Source organism: Oncorhynchus nerka, linkage group LG18, assembly GCF_034236695.1.
Source record: "Oncorhynchus nerka isolate Pitt River linkage group LG18, Oner_Uvic_2.0, whole genome shotgun sequence".
Lineage (NCBI taxonomy): Eukaryota > Metazoa > Chordata > Actinopteri > Salmoniformes > Salmonidae > Oncorhynchus > Oncorhynchus nerka.
In genome coordinates, this window is record NC_088413.1 from 44,834,915 (window position 1) to 44,860,245 (window position 25,331).

The 25,331-nt window shown below is 44.8% G+C and overlaps 1 protein-coding gene across 1 annotated transcript in view; it reads left to right on the top strand.

Annotated features, from left to right (window-relative positions):
* Positions 1 to 23,952, top strand: part of LOC115145961 (alpha-(1,6)-fucosyltransferase-like) — a 137,641-nt gene extending 113,689 nt beyond the window's left edge. Inside the window, 9 exon segments of the mRNA XM_065004126.1 lie at positions 8,734 to 8,855; positions 10,281 to 10,443; positions 10,767 to 10,881; positions 13,305 to 13,542; positions 16,779 to 16,842; positions 16,844 to 17,023; positions 19,805 to 19,981; positions 20,240 to 20,390; positions 22,183 to 23,952. Of these exon segments, the coding sequence (XP_064860198.1) occupies positions 8,734 to 8,855; positions 10,281 to 10,443; positions 10,767 to 10,881; positions 13,305 to 13,542; positions 16,779 to 16,842; positions 16,844 to 17,023; positions 19,805 to 19,981; positions 20,240 to 20,390; positions 22,183 to 22,512 (1,540 nt within the window). The 3' untranslated portion in view covers positions 22,513 to 23,952.
* Positions 23,953 to 25,331: the final 1,379 nt, after the last annotated feature.

Consider the following 25,331-nt stretch of genomic DNA (forward strand, 5'->3'; position numbering starts at 1 on the left):
AAAGTAACAAAGCCTACCATCAGTAACACACTACGCCGCCAGGGACTCAAATCCTGCAGTGCCAGACGTGTCCCCCTGCTTAAGCCAGTACATGTCCAGGCCCGTCTGAAGTTTGCTAGAGAGCATTTGGATGATCCAGAAGAAGATTGGGAGAATGTCATATGGTCAGATGAAATCAAAATAGAACTTTTTGGTAAAAACTCAACTCGTCGTGTTTGGAGGACAAAGAATGCTGAGTTGCATCCAAAGAACACCATACCTACTGTGAAGCATGGAGGTGGAAACATGCTTTGGGGCTGTTTTTCTGCAAAGGGACCAGGACGACTGATCCGTGTAAAGGAAAGAATGAATGGGGCCATGTATCGTGAGATTTTGAGTGAAAACCTCCTTCCATCAGCAAGGGCATTGAAGATGAAACGTGGCTGGGTCTTTCAGCATGACAATGATCCCAAACACACCGCCCGGGCAACGAAGGAGTGGCTTCGTAAGAAGCATTTCAAGGTCCTGGAGTGGCCTAGCCAGTCTCCAGATCTCAACCCCATAGAAAATCTTTGGAGGGAGTTGAAAGTCCGTGTTGCCCAGCAACAGCCCCAAAACATCACTGCTCTAGAGGAGATCTGCATGGAGGAATGGGCCAAAATACCAGCAACAGTGTGTGAAAACCTTGTGAAGACTTAGAGAAAACGTTTGACCTCTGTCATTGCCAACAACGGGTATATAACAAAGTATTGAGATAAACTTTTGTTATTGACCAAATACTTATTTTCCACCATGATTTGCAAATAAATTCATTAAAAATCCTACATTGTGATTTTCTGGATTTTTTTTCTCATTTTGTCTGTCATAGTTGAAGTGTACCTACGATGAAAATGACAGGCCTCTCTCATCTTTTTAAGTGGGAGAACTTGCACAATTGGTGTCTGACTAAATACTTTTTTGCCCCACTGTATGCATCTGTTGGTCACGGATAGTTAAAAAAAAAGTAGGGGTATGGATCAGAAAACCAGTCAGTATTGGGTGTGACCACCATTTGCCTCTTGCAGTGCGACACATCTCCTTCGCGTAGAGTTGATCAGGCTGTTGATTGTGGCCTGTGGAATGTTTTCCCACTCCTTTTCAATGGCTGTGCGAAGTTGCTGGATATTGGCGGGAACTGGAACACGCTGTCGTACACGTTGATCCTGAGCATCCCAAACATGCTCAAGGGGTGACATGTCTGGTGAGTATGTAGGCCATGGAAGAACTGGGATATTTTCAGCTTCCAGGAATTGTGTACAGATCCTTGCAACATGGGGCCGTGCATTATCATGCTGAAACATGAGTTGATGGCGGCAGATGAATGGCACGACACTGGGCTTCAGGATCTCGTCATGGTATCTATGTGCATTAAAATTGCCATTGATCAAATGCAAATGTGTTTGTTGTCTGTAGCTTATGCCTGCCCCACCATGGGGCGCTATGTTCACAACTGTGACATCAGCAAACCATCAGCAAACCTCTCACCCACGCGACACCATACACGCATCTACCCGGTACAGTTGAAACAGGGATTTATCCTTGAAGAGCACACTTCTCCAGTTCTCCGGTTGTGAGGCCGGTTGGCCGTACTGCCAAATTATGTAAAATGACTCTGGAGGTGGCTTATGGTAGAGATAGTCAGATTCAATTTCTAGGCAACAGCTCTGGTGGACATTAATGCAGTCAGCATGCCAATTGCACGCTCCCTCAAAACTTGAGACAGGTGGATGGATTATTTTTGCAAATGAGCAATGCTCACTAACAGGGATGTAACCAAATTTGTACACAAAATTTGAAATACATTCTGTGCGTATGGAACATTTTTAGGATATTTTATTTCAGCTCATGAAACATGGGACCAACACTTTACATGTTGTGTTTATATTTTTGTTCAGTGTAAAATTGTTTATTCAATTTGCAGTAATGTTAAATGCTTTTAGCTAGGCTCTTTATATCCACTGGTTTTCACATGATGACAGCCTGGTTTTCTGGTCATTAAAACATTTAACAACATGAATTACAGTTCATATAAATGTCAAACACCCATATAGAAAAATAAATGTATAGCTAGCTGGCAAATTAACTTTAGCTAGTCAGATAGCTTGTTAAATTGCAATGTTCGTGAATGTATTTTATGACCCAAAAATATGCAAAATCGTTTGTTTCTACATGAACTAACATACACTTAGTGTACAAACATTAGGAACACCGTCCTAATATTGAGTTGCACCCCCTTTTGCCCTCAGAACAGCCTCAATTCGTCGGTGCGTGGACTCCACAAGGTGTTGGAAGCACTCCACGTGGATGCTGGCCCTAGTTGGCTGGATGTCCTTTGGGTGGTGGACCATTCTTGATACACACGGGAAACTGTTGAGCATGAAAAACCCAGCAGCGTTGTCGTTCTTGACACACTCAAAACAGTGTGCCTGGAACCTACTACCCTATCCCGTTCAAAGGCACTTCAATATTTTGTCTTGCCCATTCACCCGCTGAATGGCACACATACACAATCCATGCCTCAAAACTCTTAAGGCTTAAAAATCCTTCTTTAACCTGTCTCCTCCCTTTTTCCTCCATCCTAGTATTTTTTCAGCATTTATTAATTGAAGCAACTCTCCATGGTTGGGTTCACAGAGCATCATGAGAGTTTTGGGAAACACTCGATAGAAAATCTGCATCTTGATTTGCTTAGTCTGGATGGCCAGCTAGAGGGATGACAAGGCATTATGCCTCGCTCAAAGTTCATTTGGGATACCACTATGCCTCGATGGGGGTCACGCAAAACGGAGGGGGAGGACCACATTTCATGTTGTGCTTTAGTGAAGGTCTATACATTATTCTACTGGGGTGGAAAGTAACTACAGGTCGACCGATTAATCGGAATGCCGATTAATTAGGGCCGAAGTTTTCATAACAATCGGAAATTGGTATTTTTGGGCGCCGATTTTGCCGATTGTTTTTATTAATATATATATACATATACATATATATATATATTTTTTTATACCTTTATTTAACTAGGCAAGTCAGTTAAGAACACATTCTTATTTTCAATGACGGCCTAGGAACTGTGGGTTAACTGCCTTGTTCAGGGGCAGAACGACAGATTTTCACCTTGTCAGCTCGGGGGATCAAATCTTGCAACCTTACAGTTAACTAGTCCAACGCTCTAACCACCTGCCTCTCATTGCACTCCACGAGGAGCCTGCCTGCAGTAGAAGCCAAGGTAAGTTGCTAGCTAGCATTAAACTTATCTTATAAAAAACAATCAATCAATCAATCATAATCACTAGTTATAACTACACATGGTTACTAGTTTATCTAGCGTGTCCTAATCGATGCAACGCTGGGGGATGATTTAACAAAAGCGCATTTAGGAAAAAGCACAATCGTTAGACGACTGTACCTAACCATAAACACCAATGGCTTTCTTAAAATCAATACACAGAAGTATATATTTTTAAACCTGCATATTTAGCTAAATGAAATCCAGGTTAGCAGGCAATATTAACCAGGTGAAATTTTGTCACTTCTCTTGCGTTCATTGCACGCAGAGTCAGGGTATATGCAACAGTTTGGGCAGCCTGGCGAATTAATTTGCCAGAATTTTACGTAATTATGACATAACATTGAAGGTTGTGCAATGTAACAAGAATATTTAAACTTAGGGATGCCACCCATTAGATAAAATACCGAACTGTTCCGTATTTCACTGAAATAATAAACGTTTTGTTTTCGAAATGATAGTTTCCAGATTCGACCATATTAATGACCAAAGGCTCGTATTTCTGTGTGTTATGTTATATTTAAGTCTATGATTTGATAGAGCAGTCTGACTGAGCGATGGTAGGCAGCAGCAGGCTTGTAAGCATTCATTCAAACAGCACTTTAGTGCGTTTTGCCAGCAGCTCTTCGCAAGCACAGCGCTGTTTATGACTTCAAGCCTATCAGCCTAATGACTGGTGTAACCGATGTGAAATGGCTGGCTAGTTATAGCGGGGTGCGCGCTAATAACTTTTCAAACGTCACTCGCTCTGAGACTTGGGAGTAGTTGTTCCCCTTGCTCTGCATGCGTAACGCTGCTTCGAGGCTGGCTGTTGTCGTTGTGTTCCTGGTTCAAGCCCAGGTAGAGGCGAGGAGAGGGACGGAAGCTATACTGTTACACTGGCAATACTATAATACCTATAAGAACATACAATAGTCAAAGGTATATGAAATACAAATGGTATAGAGAGAAGTCCTATAAATACTATTAACAACAACAACCTCATACCTTGGAATATTGAAGTCTCATGTTAAAAGGAACCACCAACTTTTATATGTTCTCATGTTCTGAGCAATGAACTCAAACGTTAGCTTTTTTACATGGCACATATTGCACTTTTACTTCTCCAACACTTTGTTTTTGCGTTATTTAAACCAAATTGAACATGTTTCATTATTTATTTGAGGCTAATTGATTTGTATTGCTGTTTTATATTAAGTTAAAATAAGTGTTAATTCAGTATTGTTGTAATTGCCATTATTACAAATAAATAAATAAAAATCGGGTGATTAATCGGTATTTTTTTTGATCCTCTAATAGTAACTGGAAGAGAGGCTGTGATGGAGGGGGGGTACTGGGATTGAGGCCATGTATTCCTCCGTCCTTCCCATCTCAGCCTCTCTTCCAGCTTACTACCCACCCCAGTGGAAAATGTTCAGCATTCAGCTGTATAGACCTTCACTACAGCACAACATGAAATGTACAAATAGAAGCTTTTTGTACTTGTAGATCCCAGACATTGATTTACTCAAGTGAGAGCTGTGAAACTGATGGGGTGTAGAGATGGCAGTGAGGGCTGTTGTCTCACTCTGTCATATAACACACATCTTCTGGAACTGTGTGTGCATGCATAACATGGCGAGTGTTGTGTGTGTGTGTGTGTGTGTGTGTGTGTGTGTGTGTGTGTGTGTGTGTGTGTGTGTGTGTGTGTGTGTGTGTGTGTGTGTGCGTCGATAATGTGTGTGCATGGGTGTGTTTGTGTGCTTAGATATATGGTGTAGGGTGTATGCTTTGACTGTGTGCCTGGCCTGCGTGAGAGTTCCTGCTGGCCTCATTTGCTGAGTGTGTGTTGTGTCATGTTACTCCTGTCCCTGTTCCCTGTATATTGATCCTGAGGACAGGGAGGAGAGGGGAGGAGGGTGTGTCGGTGTCCATCTGATCCACCCAGCCTTCTCAGCCTGGCCGATGGCGCTACAGCTGCTTTGACAATAGATAGCCTTCTGGGTCCTGAGTATTACTTTAGTGGTCTATTAGATTCATGCAGGGAGGAGGACACAGCGGGCTCAGAGGGATCTCCAGTTTCACTCTGACACTATAGTAAAGGGATACCCAAGCTGAAGCTGAGAAGCCATTGTGTGTGTGGATTATAATTTGTGTGGTTTTGAGAGTGTCAAAAAGAGGGCTTGTGTGAACTTTGCTGAATATAAATCACCGTACTGCTTTGTTTTATACTTTAATGAGATGTTAGTAGTATTGTTGATAGTCACAGCTTCGGGTATGACAGTAGACCGTTATTTTTTGATATACATTATCTAAACCCCAGCCTCTCTCTCTCTCTCTCTCTCTCTCTCTCTCTCTCTCTCTCTCTCTCTCTCTCTCTCCCTCTCTCTCTCTATTGGCATGAAGTAACAATGTACATATTGACCAAGCTTATTTTGGATATTTACAATATAAAAAACATACATAAAAATCAGAATCAAAATTGTCAACGGGACAACAGTAACAACAATAACCAAGGGTCAAAATAACCATACATTCAACAATAAGCATAGAGTAGAGTACGTGTGCAGGTTGATTGGTCTGTCAGACACTGTCCCTCAACTTATGGCAGGCAGCAATGTAGTGCGCTGCCAACCCACAGCTCTCTGCGTCCTCCCCCAACAGGACGGGTAGCCTATCCTCATCAGAGAGGTCTTTGAAACCTTGAATAAGGGTTTCAAATTTGGGAAAATGACACTCTAATTGTTTTATATTTTTGATATTTTGTCAGGAAATGCAGCTCCGTCTCAGGTTTCTCTTTCTCTGACTCTTCTCCTCGACTCCTCCTCTCCTCTCCTCCTCTCATCCTCTACTCTCTGACTCTCCTCTCTGACTCTTCCATCCTCTTCTCTTCTCTCTGACTCTCAGCTCATTTCATCCTTGACCAGCCAAGAATGACATAACATTTTGACATTGCGGTTTCTTTCCCCTGTTTCAATCTCTGTACTGTGGCTGTGCATTCCTGATGACAACCATGCACTATGATGTGACCAACCACACACACACACACACACACACACACACACACACACACACACACACACAGGGAAACCCGCTGTTTACCATTACAGAACTCCACGCATCATTTCATGCTAGAGACAGAAACATATTTATTCTCAGCCAGGCTCCCTAGATAAGACTACTGCTTCTGCTGCCTGCTGCGTTCATGGAATACCAGTCACCACGGTTACTCTCACATCCTACTCGGTTCATATTTTGTCAGGCCATACACTATGTGAGGTAGCTACAGTATATCACAAAAGTGAGTACACCCCTCACATTTTTGTAAATATTTAAGTATATCTTTTCATGTGACAACACTGAAGAAATGACACTTTGCTACAATGTAAAGTAGTGAGTGTGCAGCTTGTATAACAGTGTAAATTTGCTGTCCCCTCAAAATAACTCAACACACAGCCATTAATGTCTAAACCGCAGGCAACAAAAGTGAGTACACCCCTAAGTGAAAATGTCCATATTGGGCCAATTTTCCCTCCCCGGTGTCATGTGACTTGTTAGTGTTTACAAGGTCTCAGGTGTGAATGGGGAGCAGGTGTGTTAAATTTGGTGTCATCGCTCTCACACTCCCTCATACTGACTGGTCACTGGAAGTTCAACATGGAACCTCATGGCAAAAAACTCTCTGAGGATCTGAAAAAAAGAATTGTTGCTCTACATAAAGATGGCCTGGACTATATAAGAAGATTGCCAAGACCCTGAAACTGCAGCACGGTGACCAAGACCATAGTGGCCACCGTGGAAGAAGACTCCAGTGGCAACCTGTGAAGCTCTGCTGAACTCCATGCCCAAGAGGGTTAAGGCAGTGCTAGAAATGATGGTGGCCACACAAAATATTGACACGTTGGGCCCAATATGGACATTTTCACTTAGGGGTGTACTCACTTTTGTTGCCTGCGGTTTAGACATTAATGGCTGTGTGTTGAGTTATTTTGAGGGGACAGAAAATTTACACTGTTATACAAGCTGTACACTCACTACTTTACATTGTAGCAAAGTGTCATTTCATCAGTGTTGTCACATGAAAAGATATACTTAAATATTTACAAAAATGTGAGGGGTGTACTCACTTTTGTGATATACTGTATATTCAGTGTTGTCTCATCTTCTACATGGTACGTGTGGAGGCAGTTTCACAACACCTTTCTTCAACTGACCGCATCTACTTCTCACTCTTCTACTTGTTCTCGAGGAGTAGCTGCAAGGGGACTTTTATCCCATCTGGCCCTAGCTTCCTTCCCCTGTCCCTTAAAATGTGCCCTCTCATAAGTTAGTCCTACAGGGAGAGAGGGGAAGGGAGGGTGGATAGAGGGGGGTGGAAGGGGAGGCCCAGCCCAGCTCAGAGATGGCTTTCAAGGATGTGGGTGTTTGTTGGTAATGGATTTTAGTCAATAGGGGGGGTTGAAGGTGCCTTTCTCTCTCTCTCTCCCCTCCTTCTCTCTCTCTCTCTCTCCCCCTTCTCTCTCTCTCCCTTCGCCTCTCTCTCTCTCCCTTCGCCTCTCTCTCTCCCTTCGCCTCTCTCTCTCTCCCTTCGCCCCTCTCTCTCTCTCTCTCTCTGTGTGTGTGTGTGTGTAGCACGTGGGGTGATGAATTGCTACTGCCAGTGAATGATTTGCCCTGCGGTCACCGGTTGCTCTCACACCTTACCACTGATCATTATACACACACACCTCACCACTGATCATTATACACACACACCTCGCCATTGATCATTATAAACACATGCACGCACACACACACACACACACACACACACCCTCCCATGGTCGGCTGGCATACCTCACTACTGATCATTGCATTAAATTGGCACTGGGAGGTTGGAGGAAGCGCATCCAAACGCAAAGGCCCCTGGGAAATCAGCTTGCCAACAATCACCTTGACCTGGAAGGACAGAGACACACACATCTATACTGTATACACAAACACACAGACACACACACCTATAATGTATACACAGACACACACACCTATAATGTACACAGAAACACACACACCTATAATGTATACACAGTGCCAGCCGGACACTTACAGTAAAAACAAAAATCATCCCTGCCCCAGGCGTTCTCACTGACCTCTCCACTGTATTGTTGGTTAACGGAGAACCAGGCTAACCACTGACACCCTGTCCTGTATGTTTACACTTCTCCCTGCACCAGGCTGTATTCCAGAGTAGGGTTGAATATTTTCTCACTGTTTTACAAATGTTCCATCCTGAGAATAAATCACTTTTCTCCCAGGTAACCCAGTATTTCCTGCCATTGGTAACCGGGTTCCTGCCATTCAACCCTATTCCAGACCACCTCAATTCCTCTCCCCTGTCTCTAGGTTACCAGGGCCAGGTTGTGAATGAAGCCAGACTGACCTCTAACCTCTCCTCTCCCCCTGTACTGTAGGTTACCAGAGGGCCAGTCTGACGGGGGCCCGGTGGTGAGTGCAGGCAGACTGCGGATCCTGGAGGAACAATTGATCAGAGCTAAGGAACAGATCAACTCCTACCGCAGCCTGCCTGGAGACGGTATGACACTCACATTGCGCACGCACACACACACATACACGTGAACTTGAGACGCACACACACATACACACACACACACACATACACACCTTGGAAATTAGGACAGGAGGCAGTGAGGAGGAGTATTCCCAGGCAGGATTCCCTGTCCACTCCTCTCCTCGTATTTCAGCCGGAAATCTTCCGTCCTTGTCCTTCACAGTAACACGAGCCACACATGCAGCTCTTTTCTGGGTCAGCTGCTTTCATTGGCCTGCTACAACCTTTGTGTCATTTGAAACATTATGAAAACATGATCAAACCACCCGCGGGCCGGATTGGACACCCCTGCTTTAATAGTCCAGTTTAGGCTACTATGCCTGTCGATACATTAGCAGGGTTACTCTGTCTCTGTACTCTGGCCCTGTCCGTGTAGGAGAAGCATGCACTTAATGACCTCTGTGACACTTATTATGTCTGTGGCACTAGGCCTAGACACTGATCTAAGGACAGTTTGCACTTGACCTTTTAAATGTGGATGGGCGACTGGCCCTTTGTAGGCCCGCGGACCATTCACTTTAAAAGTTCCTTTCTGTAAAACTGGAGGTGGGTATACAGACCCACAAGCTACTGCAGCCCCCCCATGATGATTTCTGTGGGTTTTTTAAGGGGGGGGGGGGGACTCAGTCGGGGTCTCAACTTCATGTTGAGAGTTAGAATAGTAGAATACACAAGGTGCAATTTATACCTGTTGTTTTGGATCAGCAGTCACTCAATTAGCCCATGTCAGCAAAACATTTTTAGATTGTTGAGTTAGTCTAGAGGGCAGCTATCTAAACTTGTCGTGAACATTGTTGGGTAATCAAATAAAAAAATGCAAACATTTGCCTCCACCCCATGGAAAAATGTGTAGAAATGTGTAGAATTGCAGGAAATGAACTTTAAAACTTTAATATTTTGTCACAAGGGGGGCCACTAAAATGTTTTTAGGGGGGGGTGGGGGGGTGGTATGGATGTGGGTACGCAGACACAGGAGCCACTGCGGCCCCTCATGATGAGTTCCGTTTATTGGTGGCCCCCACCCACATCAAAGTTGCCCATCTCTGCTTTAGGGTGAGAGTAAGTTATCCTTGGATCTGTCTCTAAGGGCAATTTGTATTGTCCATTGAAATGGAAAGAAAATGTTTTGCTGTAGCCTGCAGGTTAGGGGTTAAGTGCGTTGCTCAAGGGATCAGCTGTGTGATGTGATGTCCTGTGTTCTTAGCTGATCCCGGATCTGTGTCTAAGGTCAACCCCTATATGGTGCTAGAGAAAATCTCAGCTGACTATGTGTGTATGTTATCGTATATACGTGTTCTCCCAAAATGCATATGAATGAATGATAAATATGTGTGAAACAACCTTCCATTGTCCTACCTTTTTCCCTCCCTGTGTTCTTCTTATTTCCAGGGCCAGGTAGGAACCAGGAAGAGCTGCGGAGGAAGATAGAGAATGGGGTGAAGGAGATCTGGTACTTTGTCCGCAGTGAGGTCAAGAAGCTGGGTCACATGGAGCAGGGGGACCTGCAGAAACACATCGACACACTGCTGCAGGAGCTGGGACACCAGCAGAGGTAACACACACACACACAATTTGCTGCAGGAGTTGGGGCACCAGCAGAGGTAACATAAATGTACTTGCACACACACTGAAAAGTTGTAAAATGCCCAGAAAAGGAACCTCTTCTATCAGCATCCAATTTTGTAAAAGTGACTTAAGCTTAAGTTGCTGTTGATCAAAAAATGGAAAGTGTCTTCTCTTCTATCACACACAGACACACACGTTTACACCAGAACACACGTGGATAACATGTTACATAATTCACCATGGGAGCCTTTGCAACGCTACGACCCAGCTGTGACTTCTAACCCTGTGTTAATGTGTTGTTAACCCCAGGTCCATCATGACTGACCTGCACTACCTGAGCCAGGCTGACGGAGCAGGAGACTGGAGAGAGAAGGAGGCCAAGGACCTGTCTGACCTGGTACAGAACAGGATCACATACCTCCAGGTACCGTAATGTCCCCCACACAGCTCAACACCTAGTACACGTATGGACACCCACGGGAGATTAGGATGGGCTTTTACCACCCACCAGGGACTGGTTACAACCCACATAGGGATATTCCACATGTCACTTAATCGTCTACATTGACTTTAGCTGATCATTTAAACAAATCCAAATCTGTTCAGCTTTTATTAGGGCAAATTTCTGTCCCGGTAATGCTGGTCTGTACTGTGTGTGTGGGCTGAGCAGGTCTGTATGGAGAGGCAGGTAGACCTCCCCTCTGCCAGTGTACTGTATAACAGGATTAAGACGGCTAAGGATGTGATTGTCTTCCGTCTCCGCTGTGAGTTGGGCAGAGGCAGCACGATGCTTCTCTCCCTCCTCTTGACACGCGTGTAATGGTGTCAGGCCTCACGACAATGTGTCATTCAACAGGGAAACCATAGAGAACCTTCAAAAGTTCCCTGCTGTATGTCTCGTAAAGAAGCTGCCGCTAACTAGGTTATGAAACTTTGTTCTGTTTGTGGGAGTGACAGGAACCCAAACTGTGTCCGTTTACTAATATATTACAGAAAATGGGCATTCGTGCGTGTAAGTGTGCGGGTGCATATGAAAAAATATTGTCACATACTGTATTGAACACGAGGGGAGACCGAGAACTGGTTTCAAGCGCAGGGCGCAGCAGGTGTTTATTGTAGAGGACTACAGGAGGAGGCAGGTGGCTGGGTCCAGGGGCAGGCAGAAGGTCATACACAGGGGGACCAAAAAGGCAACAGTACAGGCAGGGAAAAGGCTAGTAACGTCGTCCGGGAGATCAGGCAATAGGTTGATAACAGGAAATCCAATAGGCTAAAGTACAGGCAGGGAATAGGCAAAAGGCGTCGTTAGTGAGGCAGGCAAAAACTATCATACACTGGAGGATTCAGTTACAGGACCACCAGCGTTCCAAATAGAAGTGTGTCACAAAACAAAAAATACCTCACAATGATGGGGTGCCAAGAACTGAACTAAATAGGGTGTAATAACGACATACAGGTGTGTGAACAGGTGATCAGAATTCAGGTGATTGGGATCTGGAGAGTGAGCTGCGTTCAGGGGATCGATGTGTTTGAGAGTGTGAGCTGGAAGCAGACGTTACACTGATAGGTGCGGTTTTAGGTGCGGTTTTACAGGATCAGCCATAGTAGCACGACTCCCCCTAGAACAAAATAGGGTTAAGTGCCTTGCTCAAGGGTCCATTGGGAGATCTTTCACCTTGTCGGCTCGGGTATTCCAAACCAGCAACCTTTCGGTTACTGGCCCAACGTGTGTGTGTGTGTGTGTGTGTGTGTGTGTGTGTGTGTGTGTGTGTGTGTGTGTGTGTGTGTGTGTGTGTGTGTGTGTGTGTGTGTGTGTGTGTGTGTGTGTGTGTGTGTGTGTGTGTGTGTGTGTGTGTGTGTGTGTGTGTGCGTGCGTGTGTGTGTGTGTAGGCTAGGTAATAATAAGGAATGGTGAGAGCAGGGTAGAGGTTGTTAATTAGTCATATTGAGTCCCTGTGTGCTATTAACGTTAGCTAGCTAGTGATTAACTTGATGAAGTGTGTGTGTGTGTGCGCGCTACTCTGATAACATAGTGGCTGTGTGATGGAGGAGCATTAGTATTGCCTGTCTCTCTGGCCTTGCCTCAGCTTTTCATCACCAGTCACACAGTCAATGGAGGGAGACTAACCCTTTGCTGCTTATACGTTCTATACACACACACACACACACACACACACACACACTAATATAATTACAGCCGCACACATTCACATGCATATACACACACTACACTCTCTCACTCTCTATCTCTCTCTCCATGCTCGCCAGTCCCCACCATACATCTCCCATCATCTGCCATTGACTGACGGTTGACCTTCCCATAATCTACCCCCCTAGAGTCTCTCTCACACACACACACACACACACACACACACACAAACACAAGCTCCTACAGTCTCAGAGCTGCAGTCATAGATCTTTGTTAACATGTTCTCGACCTGATTATCAGGATCAGGATAGGAGTTAACAAAGGGAATGGTCACGGTAATGGATGTTGCCTTCAGACCCTCCCTGACTCCACTCTAGCAGAGCATACAGACACCGTGTTTTGAAGTATGAAGTAGAACGCCAGTCAAAGCCTTCTGGGCCCACTAGGGCGTGTCTGTCTTTCTGTCCGTCTGTCTCTGTATTCCTAGTACAGAAAGGGTGGCATGTCTGTATTTTGATAAGGTAAAGAGAAAGTAAGCAGAAGAACCTGCACACTGAAATACACTTTTGGCTCTCAAATGCATGACAATGCCTCGACTCTCTGGTCTTCACCATAACATTTACTAACCAGGCACCTCAGGCCTCCCTGTGTTGTAACAACCCCACCTCCTGTCCCTTCTCCTCCCTTCTCCCCTCCAGAACCCCCAGGACTGCTCCAAGGCCAGGAAGCTGGTGTGTAACATCAACAAGGGCTGTGGCTACGGCTGCCAGCTGCACCACGTGGTCTACTGCTTCATGATCGCCTACGGCACCCAGCGTACCCTCATCCTGGAGTCCCAGAACTGGCGCTACGCCACGGGAGGCTGGGAGACCGTCTTCCTCCCGGTCAGTCAGACGTGCACCGAGCGCACCGGGGTCACCACCGGACACTGGTCAGGTGTGTTGACCATGACGTGATCTCTGACCTCTGATAATGGGGTCGTGTCCATGACAACAGGCCAGACGCAGACAGAACACGTTCTGCCCTCTGTCCTCCGTTGGGGTTCTGTCCATAGCTACAGACCTCACGCAGTGTGCAGGATACCATAAAAACAGAATTACGTTATACATCTATGCGTGGTACATGGAGAATGATGTGGAGCTTTGAGTCTGCCCCGACACTATTTTACTCTCTTTCTTCTTCTCACATCAGAAGGGGCTACTACAGGTCTGGGAATGAGATGAAAAACAAAATACGATGAAAAACAGCCTTGGAGGGAGGGAGGGAGACTTCCAACTGTAGAGATTTTTTTGTTTTACACAAAGCATGCAAGTGTAGTGCCTGAGCAAGAGAATGGCACACAAACATGAAAGAACTGACCTCAAAAACAGCTAAATTGTACCCTTTTCTCTTTGTTCAGAGGGCTTGTCTCCCTGTCCCAGTGTTACTGCTGAAGTAGGTCCTCCAGTTGAGAGGACAGAGGAGAGGAGACAGACGCTAGAAGAACAAAGTGTTGAAGGTAGGAAAGAGAGAGAGACTGAAGGAGAGAACAGCGAAGGGAAGATTGAAGAGAATGGGAGGAAGGAGCGGAGAGAAAGGAGAAGAAAGAGGAAAAAGAGAGACTGGGGGAATAAAATGATCTGGAGAGAAGATGAAAGGCAGGAGGAAACGAGAGATTGACTGGAGGGAGAGAAGGAGCGAAGAAAGGGGAACATGGAACTGCATTATATACTGTAGCAAACAGGGTGCCATTTGGAAATCAACCATAGGGACTCTAGCCTTGCACCTTGTGACTGGGCTGTGTAGAACAGAACAGTAAGTGGGTGACCGTCATCGACCTAGTTTGGTTTTTATTAATATCGTTAAACCATTATGTAGTTTACGACATTGGTAAATGATTGGTTGTCTGAGACATTGATGTGCCCTTGTCAGGTCTGAGGCAGAGGGGAACAGAAGGACAGAGGCAGACATCACTACCATGGTGGATGGATTATAACCCTATCCCACACTCAAACACTCGCAGCAAGAATTACAGCAAACACAAACACACCCTCTAAACCCCCCCCCCTTAATTTGTTCAAGATGTAATTTAGATTTGAGGTCTTTCCTAATTAGCCTGAAAAGGGAGAGGGGGTTGAGAGAGAGAGACCATTTATTAGTGCAGCCAGAGAGAAACCCTCTAGTCTCACCACTGAAATCTGACAGCAGGGTTATATAAGCCAGGCCAGGCAATTTCCTAAATACTTCTTTCAGTGAGAAGAGAGAGGAAAAAAATTGCCTTTTAATATTTAATGCAGCGCAAGATTTAAATTCTGGACACTGGTGTGCACATGCAGTCTGTTTGTTTCTCTCTAGCTGTATTCTTAGCTTGATGATTATTTGTATTTATTTGATATATTGCAAAATGGTGATTAGAGCTTTGACTGTCTTTACTGGTTTTGTTTGGTGAAATATTCCAGTTCATTCAAATCTATATTTCTTATTTTCATTGTGTGCTTTTTATTTTATTTTTTTAATAAAGAGAGAGAGCATTCAAGGATCTCTCTACCCCTTCACTCTCTCTTCCTCTCTCTTCCTTTCCTTTCCTCCGTGGGAATGTCCCATATGTGATAAGTCATTCGTTCATATCTTGTTTTGATAAATGTTCATTAAAACTGTCCTTGAGGCACGTGACACTAATTGTTACTCTCTATCAGAGAATCAACAGCACTCCAAAAACATCCGAGAGGAAGGGTCAAGGAGTGCAATAGCACTTTAACTAACCACTCACGGGCCACGAAATACCTTTGTCTTGTGTCTTAATAATAAGAACTATAAGACAGGGTGTCCTGGGGGGATACAGGCAGAACCAGCGAGAGAGAGAGGGAAGAGGAACTCTTCTCCCTGGGTTCTGCTGTTCAGACAGCTCCTCATGTACACCATGATGCTTAGTGCATCTTCACTGCTACATGCATCAAACCCCTCTGCTGGAGGCTGGAGATCTGATCATTTATATCTCTCTGTCTGCATGTCAAAAGCACTCTATTGTTACCTCCTATCTCTCCCTCTCCGGCTCTCTCTCTCTCTCGGTTTCTTGCCTTCTCCCTCTCCGGCGCTCTCTCTCTCTCGGTCTCTTGCCTTCTCCCTCTCCGGCTCTCTCTCTCTCTCTCGGTCTCTTGCCTTCTCCCTCTCCGTCTTTCTCTCTCTCTCGGTCTCTTGCCTTCTCCCTCTCCGGCTCTCTCTCTCTCTCTCTCTCTCGGTCTCTTGCCTTCTCCCTCTCCGGCTCTCTCTCTCTCGGTCTCTTGCCTTCTCCCTATCCGGCTCTCTCTCTCTCGGTCTCTTGCCTTCTCCCTCTCCGTCGCTCTCTCTCTCTCTCTCTCTCTCTCTCGGTCTCTTGCCTTCTCCCTCTCTGGCTCTCTCTCTCTCTCTCTCTCTCGGTCTCTTGCCTTCTCCCTCTCTGGCTCTCTCTCTCTCTCTCGGTCTCTTGCCTTCTCCCTCTCTGGCACTCTCTCTCTCTCTCTCTCGGTCTCTTGCCTTCTCCCTCTCTGGCTCTCTCTCTCTCTCTCTCGGTCTCTTGCCTTCTCCCTCTCTGGCTCTCTCTCTCTCTCTCTCGGTCTCTTGCCTTCTCCCTCTCTGGCTCTCTCTCTCTCTCTCTCGGTCTCTTGCCTTCTCCCTCTCTGGCTCTCTCTCTCTCTCTCGGTCTCTTGCCTTCTCCCTCTCTGGCTCTCTCTCTCTCTCTGTTTCTTGCCTTCTCCCTCTCTGGCGCTCTCTCTCTCTCGGTCTCTTGCCTTCTCTCTCTCTCTCGGTTTCTTGCCTTCTCCCTCTCCGTCTCTCTCTCTCTCTCGGTCTCTTGCCTTCTCCCTCTCCGGCTCTCTCTCTCTCTCGGTCTCTTGCCTTCTCCCTCTCCGGCGCACTCTCTCTCTCGGTCTCTTGCCTTCTCCCTCTCCGGCGCACTCTCTCTCTCGGTCTCTTGCCTTCTCCCTCTCCGGCTCTCTCTCTCTCTCGGTCTCTTGCCTTCTCCCTCTCCGGCTCTCTCTCTCTGTCGGTCTCTTGCCTTCTCCCTCTCCTCTCTCTCTCTCTCTCTCTCTCTCTCTCTCTCTCTCGGTCTCTTGCCTTCTCCCTCTCCGGCTCTCTCTCGGTCTCTTGCCTTCTCCCTTTCTGCCGTTCCGTCCACTCTTTTTATTATCCCTCGCTCCTCCCTCTCTCTCCCGCAGGCGAGGCTAATGACAAAGACGTCCAGGTGGTAGAGTTACCCATCGTGGACAGCCTGCACCCCCGCCCCCTACCTGCCCCTGGCCATTCCCGAGGACCTGGCCCAGCGCCTCCACCGGCTCCATGGTGACCCTTCCGTCTGGTGGGTGTCTCAGTTTGTCAAGTACCTGATCCGGCCCCAGGCCTGGCTGGAGAAGGAGATCCAGGACACCACGGCCAAACTGGGCTTTAGGCACCCCATCATAGGGTAGGTGGACACACTACGCATGCAAGCACACATGTACTGTACGTGCGCGCGCACACACACCTACAGAGACACACACGTACTATTTATTTTTGGCCCTTCTATCTATCTCTGTCCTAATGGATACAAGCACCCATGCACACACATTCCTTATCGCTATCCCCACTGAGAGATGTAATTGAAAAGTAAAAGCAGTTATTTTCCTTTTATGTTGTGGGAGGGAGGGAGGGAGGGAGGGAGAGAAGATAGAGTCCTGTGAAGTGCTGAGTTGTCTGTCTCTTTGTTGTGCATAGTGGGATCTTCTCTCCTCTAAAACCTTCTCAGGAAGTACCACACTGTAGGTGTCGGCAACAGGTGTGATTTAAATACAGTACCAGTCAAAAGTTTTAGAATACCTACTCATTCAAGGTGTTTCTTTATTTTGTACTATTTTCTACATTGTAGAACAGTAGTGAAGACATCAAAACTATGAAATAGCACATATGGAATCATGTAGTAACCAAAAAGGTGTTAAACAAATCAAAATGTATTTTAGATTTTAGATTGTTCAAAGTAGCCACCCTTTGCCTTGATGACAGCTTTGCACACTCTTGGCATTCTCTCAACCAGCTTCACCTGGAATGCTTTTCCAACGGTCTTGAAGGAGTTCCCACATATGCTGAGTACTTGTTGGCTGCTTTTCCTTCACTCTGCGGTCCAACTCATCCCAAGCCATCTCAACTGGGTTGAGGTCAGGTGATTGTGGAGGCCAGGTCATCTGATGCAGCACTCCACCACTCTCCTTCTTGGTCAAATAGTCCTTACACAGCCTGGTGCTGTGGGTCATTGTCCTGTTGAAAAACAAACGATAGTCCCACTAAGTGCAAACCAGATGGGATGGCGTATCGCTGCAGAATGCTGTGGTAGCCATGCTGGTAAAGTGTGCCTTGAATTCTAAATAAATCACTGACAGTGTCACCAGCAAAGCACCCCCACACCATCACACCTCCTCCATGTTTCACGGTGGGAACCACACATGCAGAGATCATCCGTCCACCTACTCTGCGTCTCATGAAGACATAGCGCTTGGAACCAGAAATCTCAAATATCTTCTGTATATCACCCCTACCATGTCACAACACAATCTTGGTTTCATCAGACCAGAGAATCTTGTTTCTCATGGTCTGAGAATCTTTAGGTGCCTTTTGGAAAACTCCAAGCAGGCTGTCATGTGCCTTTAATTGAGGCGTGGCTTCCGTCTGACCACTCTACCATAAAGGCCTAATTGGTGGAGTGCTGCAGAGATGGTTCTCCCATCTACACAGAATAAACTCTAGAGCTCTGTCAGAGTGACCATCAGGTTTCTGTTCACCTCCCTAATCAAGACCCTTCTCCCCCGATTGCTCGGTTTGGCCGGGCGGCCAGCTCTAGGAAGAGTCTTGGTGGTTGCAAACTTCTTCCATCTGGCCATTCTACCATAAAGGCCTGATTGGTGGAGTGCTGCAGAGATGGTTGTCCTTCTGAAAGGTTCTCCCATCTCCAGAGGAACTCTAGAGCTCTGACAGAGTAACCATTGGGTTCTTGGTCACCTCCCTGACCAAGGCCCTTCTCCATCAATTGCTCAGTTTGGCCGGGTCGACCAGCTCTAGGAAAAGTCTTGGTGGTTCCAAACTTCTATTTAAGAACGATGTCCACTGTGTTCTTGGGGACCTTCAATGCTGAAGACATGTTTTGGTACCCTTCCCCAGATCTGTGCCTCGACACAATCCTGTCTCGGAGCTCTACGGACAATTCCTTCGACCGAAAGGCTTAGTTTTTGCTCTGACATGCACAGTCAACTGTGGGACCTTATATAGACCGGTGTGTGCCTTCACAAATCATGCCCAATCAATTGAATTTACCACAGGTGGACTCCAAGTTGTAGAAACATCTCAAGGAGGATCAATGGAAACAGGATGCACCTGAGCTCAATTTCGAGTCTCATAGCAAAGGGTCTGAAATACTTATGTAAATACCTTTCTTTTGTTTTTAATACATTTGCTAACATTTCTAAAAACCTGTTTTTTGGTTTATCATTATGGGGTATTGTGTGTAGATTGCTGAGGAAATTGTTTTATTTAATCCTTTGTAGAAGGCTGTAACGTAACAAAATGTAAAAAAGGTTAAGGGGTCTGAATACATTCCGAAGACACTGTACATATCTACCTCAATTACTTTGTACCCCTGCACATGTATAGAGCCAAGTTATCATTACTCAATGTGTATTTATTCCTTGTTTTAGTATTATTTTATTATTTTATTTTTCTCTCTGCATTGTAAGCAAGCATTTCACTTTTAGTCTACACCTGTTGTTTACGAAGCATGTGACAAATAACATTTTATTTTATTGTAATTTGAGAGAGAGGAGAAATCGAAGGGGGAGAGAGTGCGAAGGGAGATGGGGAGAGAGAGAGAGAGTGGGAGCGAGCTGGAGAGAGGGAGCGAGCTGGAGAGGGGCAGAGAGCTAGAGAGAGGGAGCGAGCAAGACGCGGAGAGCTAAAGAGAATCAGAGGGAGAGTGCTGCGTGCTCCAGCCGCTATCTAAACAACCCACTCTGCCATCCATCACTAGAAAGCACCATGACCTTCACTCTAGGAGAGGAGCGCTCTGCTTCACACACACACAAATCACTCACACACACACACACCTGTAGAGACATGCAGACAGACACACATACACACATTCTTAGACACGTGCACAGACAGACACACACCACACACTCCGCTAACTCCTCTCACCATCTTCCCTATATATCCTGTCCTGTAGGGTCCATGTGAGACGGACAGACAAGGTGGGGACAGAGGCAGCCTTCCACCCTATAGAGGAGTACATGGTACATGTAGAGGACCATTTCCAACACCTAGCCAGGCGCATGCTAGTGGACAAGAAGAGAGTCTACTTGGCCACTGACGACCCCTCACTACTACAGGAGGCCAAGGCTAAGTGCGTATGCCTGGCTGTGTGTGCGTGTGTTTCTGTGTGTGTGTGTGTGTGTGTGTGTGTCTACGTGCCGCCGGCAGTGTGGCTGTGAGTGTCTGCAGGACTGCCTTGTGGTATTCTGGACCTGTTTGTGATGACGAGAAGCTGTATTTGATGTGTGCTCCAAAGCACTGACAATACAAAGAATGAATGCCATATGCACGTTGACATCTGTATGGTCCTTTAGCTCTCTGACTGCCTCTGTCTCTGTGTGTGTCTCAGGTACCCAGAATATGAGTTTATCAGTGATAACTCCATCTCGTGGTCTGCGGGGCTGCATAACCGCTATACCGAGAACTCTCTGAGAGGAGTCATCCTAGATATTCACTTCCTGTCCCAGACCAACTTCCTGGTCTGCACCTTCTCCTCACAGGTGACCTACCTTACCTACTCATCTTCCTCCTCCTCCTCCTCCTCCTCCTCCTCCCCTTTCTTCTCCTCATTCTCTTCCTCAAAACTTTACTTTGGGAAGGCCCATACAATAGTAAGACCTAAGTAATACGCCATTGAGTGATACTGTACCATAACTACTGCCTTTTCCTGGTCAGGTCACAAGGTCCTACCCATAATCACCACCATAGAACCATAGGTCCTATGTAGCTCAGTTGGTAGAGCATGACGCTTGCAATGCCAGGATGGTGGGTTTGATTCCCGGGACCACCTGTACGTAAAATGTATGCACGCATGACTGTAAGTCGTTTTGGATAAAATTGTCTGCTCAATGGAATGTATTATTATTAGCCTCAATTCGTCAGTGCATGGACTCTACTCAAACCGGTGCGCCTGGCACCTACTACCATACCCCGTTCAAAGGCACAATATTTTGTCTTGCCCCTTCACCCTTTGAATGGCACACATGCACAATACATGTCTCAAGGCTTAAATATCCTTCTTTAACCCGTCTCCTCCCATCTACACTGATTGAAGTGGATTTAACAGGTGACTGCAATAAGGAATCATAGCTGCAATAAGGAATCATGGCTTTCACCTGGATTCACCTGGTCAGTCTGTCATGGAAAGAGCAGGTGTTCCTAATGTTTTGTACACTCAGTGTGTGTGTGTATATATACAGTACCAGTCAAAAGTTTGGACACCCCTACTCATTCCATGTTGTAGAATAATAGTGAAGAACATCAAAACTATGATTTTTTTTTTTTTTATTTAACCAGGCAAGTCAGTTAAGAACAAATTCTTATTTTCAATGACGGCCTAGGAACAGTGGGTTAACTGCCTGTTCAGGGGCAGAGCGACAGATTTGTACCTTGTCAGCTCCGGGGTTTGAACTTGCAACCTTGCGGTTACTAGTCCAACGCTCTAACCACTAGGCTACCCTGCCGCCCCAATAACACATATGGAATCATGTAGTAACCAAAAAAGTGTTAAACAAATCAAAATATATTTATATTTGAGTTTCTTCAAAGTAGCCACCCTTTGCCTTGATGACAGCTTTGCACACTCTTGGCATTCTCTCAACCAGCTTCATGAGGTAATCACCTGGAATGCATTTCAATTAACAGGCGTGCCTTGTTAAAAGTTCATTTGGAATTTCTTTCCTTCTTAATGCATTTGAGCCAATCAGTTGTGTGGTGACAAGGTAGGGGTGGTATACAGAAGATAGCCCTATTTGGTAAAATATCAAGTCCATATTATGGCAAGAACAGCTCAAATAAACAAAGAGAAACAACAGTCCATCATTACTTTAAAACATGAAGGTCAGTCAATCCGGAAAACTTCTAGAACTATGAAAGTTTCTTCAAGTGCAGTCACAAAAACCATCAAGCGCTATGATGAAACTGGCTCTAATGAGGACCGCCACAGGAAAGGAAGATCCGGAATTACCTCTGCTGCAGAGGATGAGTTCATTAGTTACCAACCTCAAAAATCGGCAATTAACTGAAATCTCATAACTGAGTCTCATAGTAAAGGATCTGAATACTTATGTAACTAAGGTATTTCTAAACACCTGTTTTCTCTTTGACATTATGGGGTATTATGTGTAGATCGATGAGGGGAAAAAATTATTGGATCCATTTTAGAATAAGCCTGTAACGTAACAAAATGTGGAAAAGTAGAGGGGTCTGAATACTTTCCGAATGCACTGTATATTAGCCTCTGTGTTCCATTTCTCATGCGCTCCTGTAAATTGTGTTGTGCTCCTGCTCCAGGTGTGCCGTGTGGCCTATGAGATCATGCAGACCCTCCATCCTGACGCCTCATCTCATTTCCACTCCCTGGATGACATCTACTATTTCGGGGGCCAGAACGCCCACAACCAGCTAGCCGTGTACGCCCACCAGCCCCGGAGCTCCGACGACATCCCCCTAGAGCCCGGCGACCTGATCGGGGTGGCGGGGAACCACTGGGACGGCAACTCCAAGGGCATCAACCGCAAGACGGGCCGCACCGGCCTCTACCCGTCCTACAAGGTGAAGGAGAAGATCGAGACCGTAAAGTATCCCACGTACCCCGAGGCAGACAAGATGCTGAATCAGTAGAGAGAGACTGAGATACAGACTGCTGCCCAGACAGACACTGCTAACTTATGAGAGAAAACGTGGACCTTTAGCCCGAGAGAGGGGACGAAGGGGAATGCACTTTGAATGAGTGTGGGTCTTGGTCAGTTGAAGTGTGTATGAGTGCGTGTGTGTGCGCGTTTGTGAAATGCGGCATGCGGAGTATCTACAGGGTATCTGACTTACTCCTCACCAACCTGACCCTCCGGGACTAGGACCCTCCAGTGACTAACTCCTCACCAACCTGACCCGTCAGGGGGGTAAAATAAAAGACTACAATTAGCAAAGAAATGAAAGAAAAAACGAAAATAAGGAGTAAACAAATGATAGCACTCCGGTGGAATGATGAAGGGATCGCCCAATCAGAGCTCTTTATTTAAATAATAGTTGAAATGACTGAGAAACCTCAGAATGATGACTGAAAAAATAACTACAAAGAGAACTAATTGTGAACTGTAAGAGCCAACAAACAAACTCTTGACTTTCGCCTCTCCCCCTGTGCTGTTCTCTTCTCTTCTTGTGGACATTGGTTGTAGCCAATTGTTTTCTTCCTTCTTTCCTTCCTGCCCCTGCTTCCTCTCCTCCTTTCACTCCTTTCTTCACTCACTCCGTTTCAACTTACGCCAACTCATGCATTTTTTCTGGCCCACCCTCTATTAATTTTTCACCGCCATATTGTGCTTTTGGATAAGTGATTTTAATGTTTTTAGTTGTTGTCGTTGGTGTGTGCGAGAGTGTGCGAGTGTGTGAGCATTCAAGCATGTGTGTGGGGTGTGTGTGAGTCCAAATAGGGTGCCTACTAAGGAAAATGGCTTCTGTACTTCTTCTCTCCAAGTGTCTCTGTTTTTGTTAGTGTCAAAGTGACGTCAGAGCCATAAGGACCCAGGCCTTGCCATGCAGATACTGCACATGCAGAATAATACATACTGTACATAATAGAGAACTGTATATGCAGAATACTGTATATGCAGAATACTGTATATGCAGAATACTACATGTAGGATACGGTATATGCAGAATACTACATGTAGAATACTGTATATGCAGAATACCACATTCAGAATACTGTACATACAGAATACTACATGCATAATAGAGAACTGTATATGCAGAATACTGTATATGCAGAATACTGTACACTCCAGTCCAGACTCACTTAACTGTGTCTTACTCATTTTCTGTTGTTCATGTCCTTTTTCAAATGTTATTTTAATGTTATTGAATTTGAAAGAAAAATGAAAATTGACAACTACACTTTAAAAGATTACAAACAATGATTATTTACGTATGATGATGATAGCATTGATGAAGATGATGATTAACGAAGAATATGATTATTGTCCACCATGAAGACATGTTCATATTTTATGTTTCTGGGCATTGTCTTTGATAAAAGCAGATCAAATAAAGTGATCGGCTCAACTTGTTTGTGTTTCTGTGTCTGTTCCCACAGTCTACTCAAATGCTTTGTTGTTCAGAGTAGAGCAAGTGTACCTATTAAGCCCAACGAAATCTAAGTTTAGACATTTCTAACAGATACTGCCCTAATTTTGTGTAAGAAAAGTGGATATAAACTGAAAGATGAATCTCTCTCGTGAAGTTTAATTAGTTTACTTACAACATGTTTTAATAAGATATATTTAATCAAATGTGAAACGTCCAGGCTGGGCTTGATGGTTACCGAGTGTACCCTTTAAGCACATGGGTGTTCCACATAAGCCCACCTCTTAAATAATCAATTTTAATTCATTTCCAAATGTTAAAAGCTTACAAACGGACACTTCTTATGTAAAATTACATTCTATTAATCTCACCTAAAGTTATTAAATAAACTGATAATTACTATTCATCGTGACAGTAGCACTCATAAAAGGGGTTATCCACAGAGATCAATGTGGACTTTGTGAACCTTTATGTGAACATTTATGCTCATGTTCTTTGAATATTAGGGATATCAACACACTATCCCCATGTGTTTCTATGCAAACTGAGCTTAATAGGAGCATACCGAGCTTAATTGGAACAAATCAAATCGTACAACTCCGTGGAATGCTTACTTACAAGCCCTTAACCAACAATGCAGTTTTAAGAAAATTGAGTTAAGAAGTTATTTACTAAATAAAATATAGTAAACATATATTATTTTTATAACAATATATGTATATAGAAATATATATATACAGGGGTTACCGGTACCGAGTCAATGTGTGGGGGTACAGGTTAGTCGAGGTAATTTGTACATGTAGGTAGGGGTAAAGTGACTAGATCATTAACAACAGTGATTTATGGTGAAAACAACAGAATAGCAAAGTCTACCCATAAAATATTTGGAAACCAATGGTTTGGGGTATAAATATACATTGTAGATTTAAATATTATTTGAAGTTAGTATTGATCATGTTGAACAATATTGCTGCATTGTCATTTACATTCTGTAATAGAGGGAGTGTTTTTGTGCTTTAAACTCACCTGAGATAAATGTCAAATTTACACAAAAATTGCATCTATGTATAACAATGCAATGTTAATTTAACAGTTAAATAATCTGTGTCTGCCTGAAATCTATTATCTTGTTGTAGTTGACCGAGTTATGTTGCTACTGTGAGCCTGTGACATGCAGGCACGATTTGCTAGCATGAAAACCCATATTTTCAATTGGTAAGAAGGGGTAATGAATTCTCATTAAATATGCTATCGTGCATATATCATCAGCACATTCATCTCTTAATTTTAGATAAAGTAAGATCACTTAGAAGGTACTAAAAATATCTGAAAGATGTGTTTGTCTGAGGGTAGCCTCA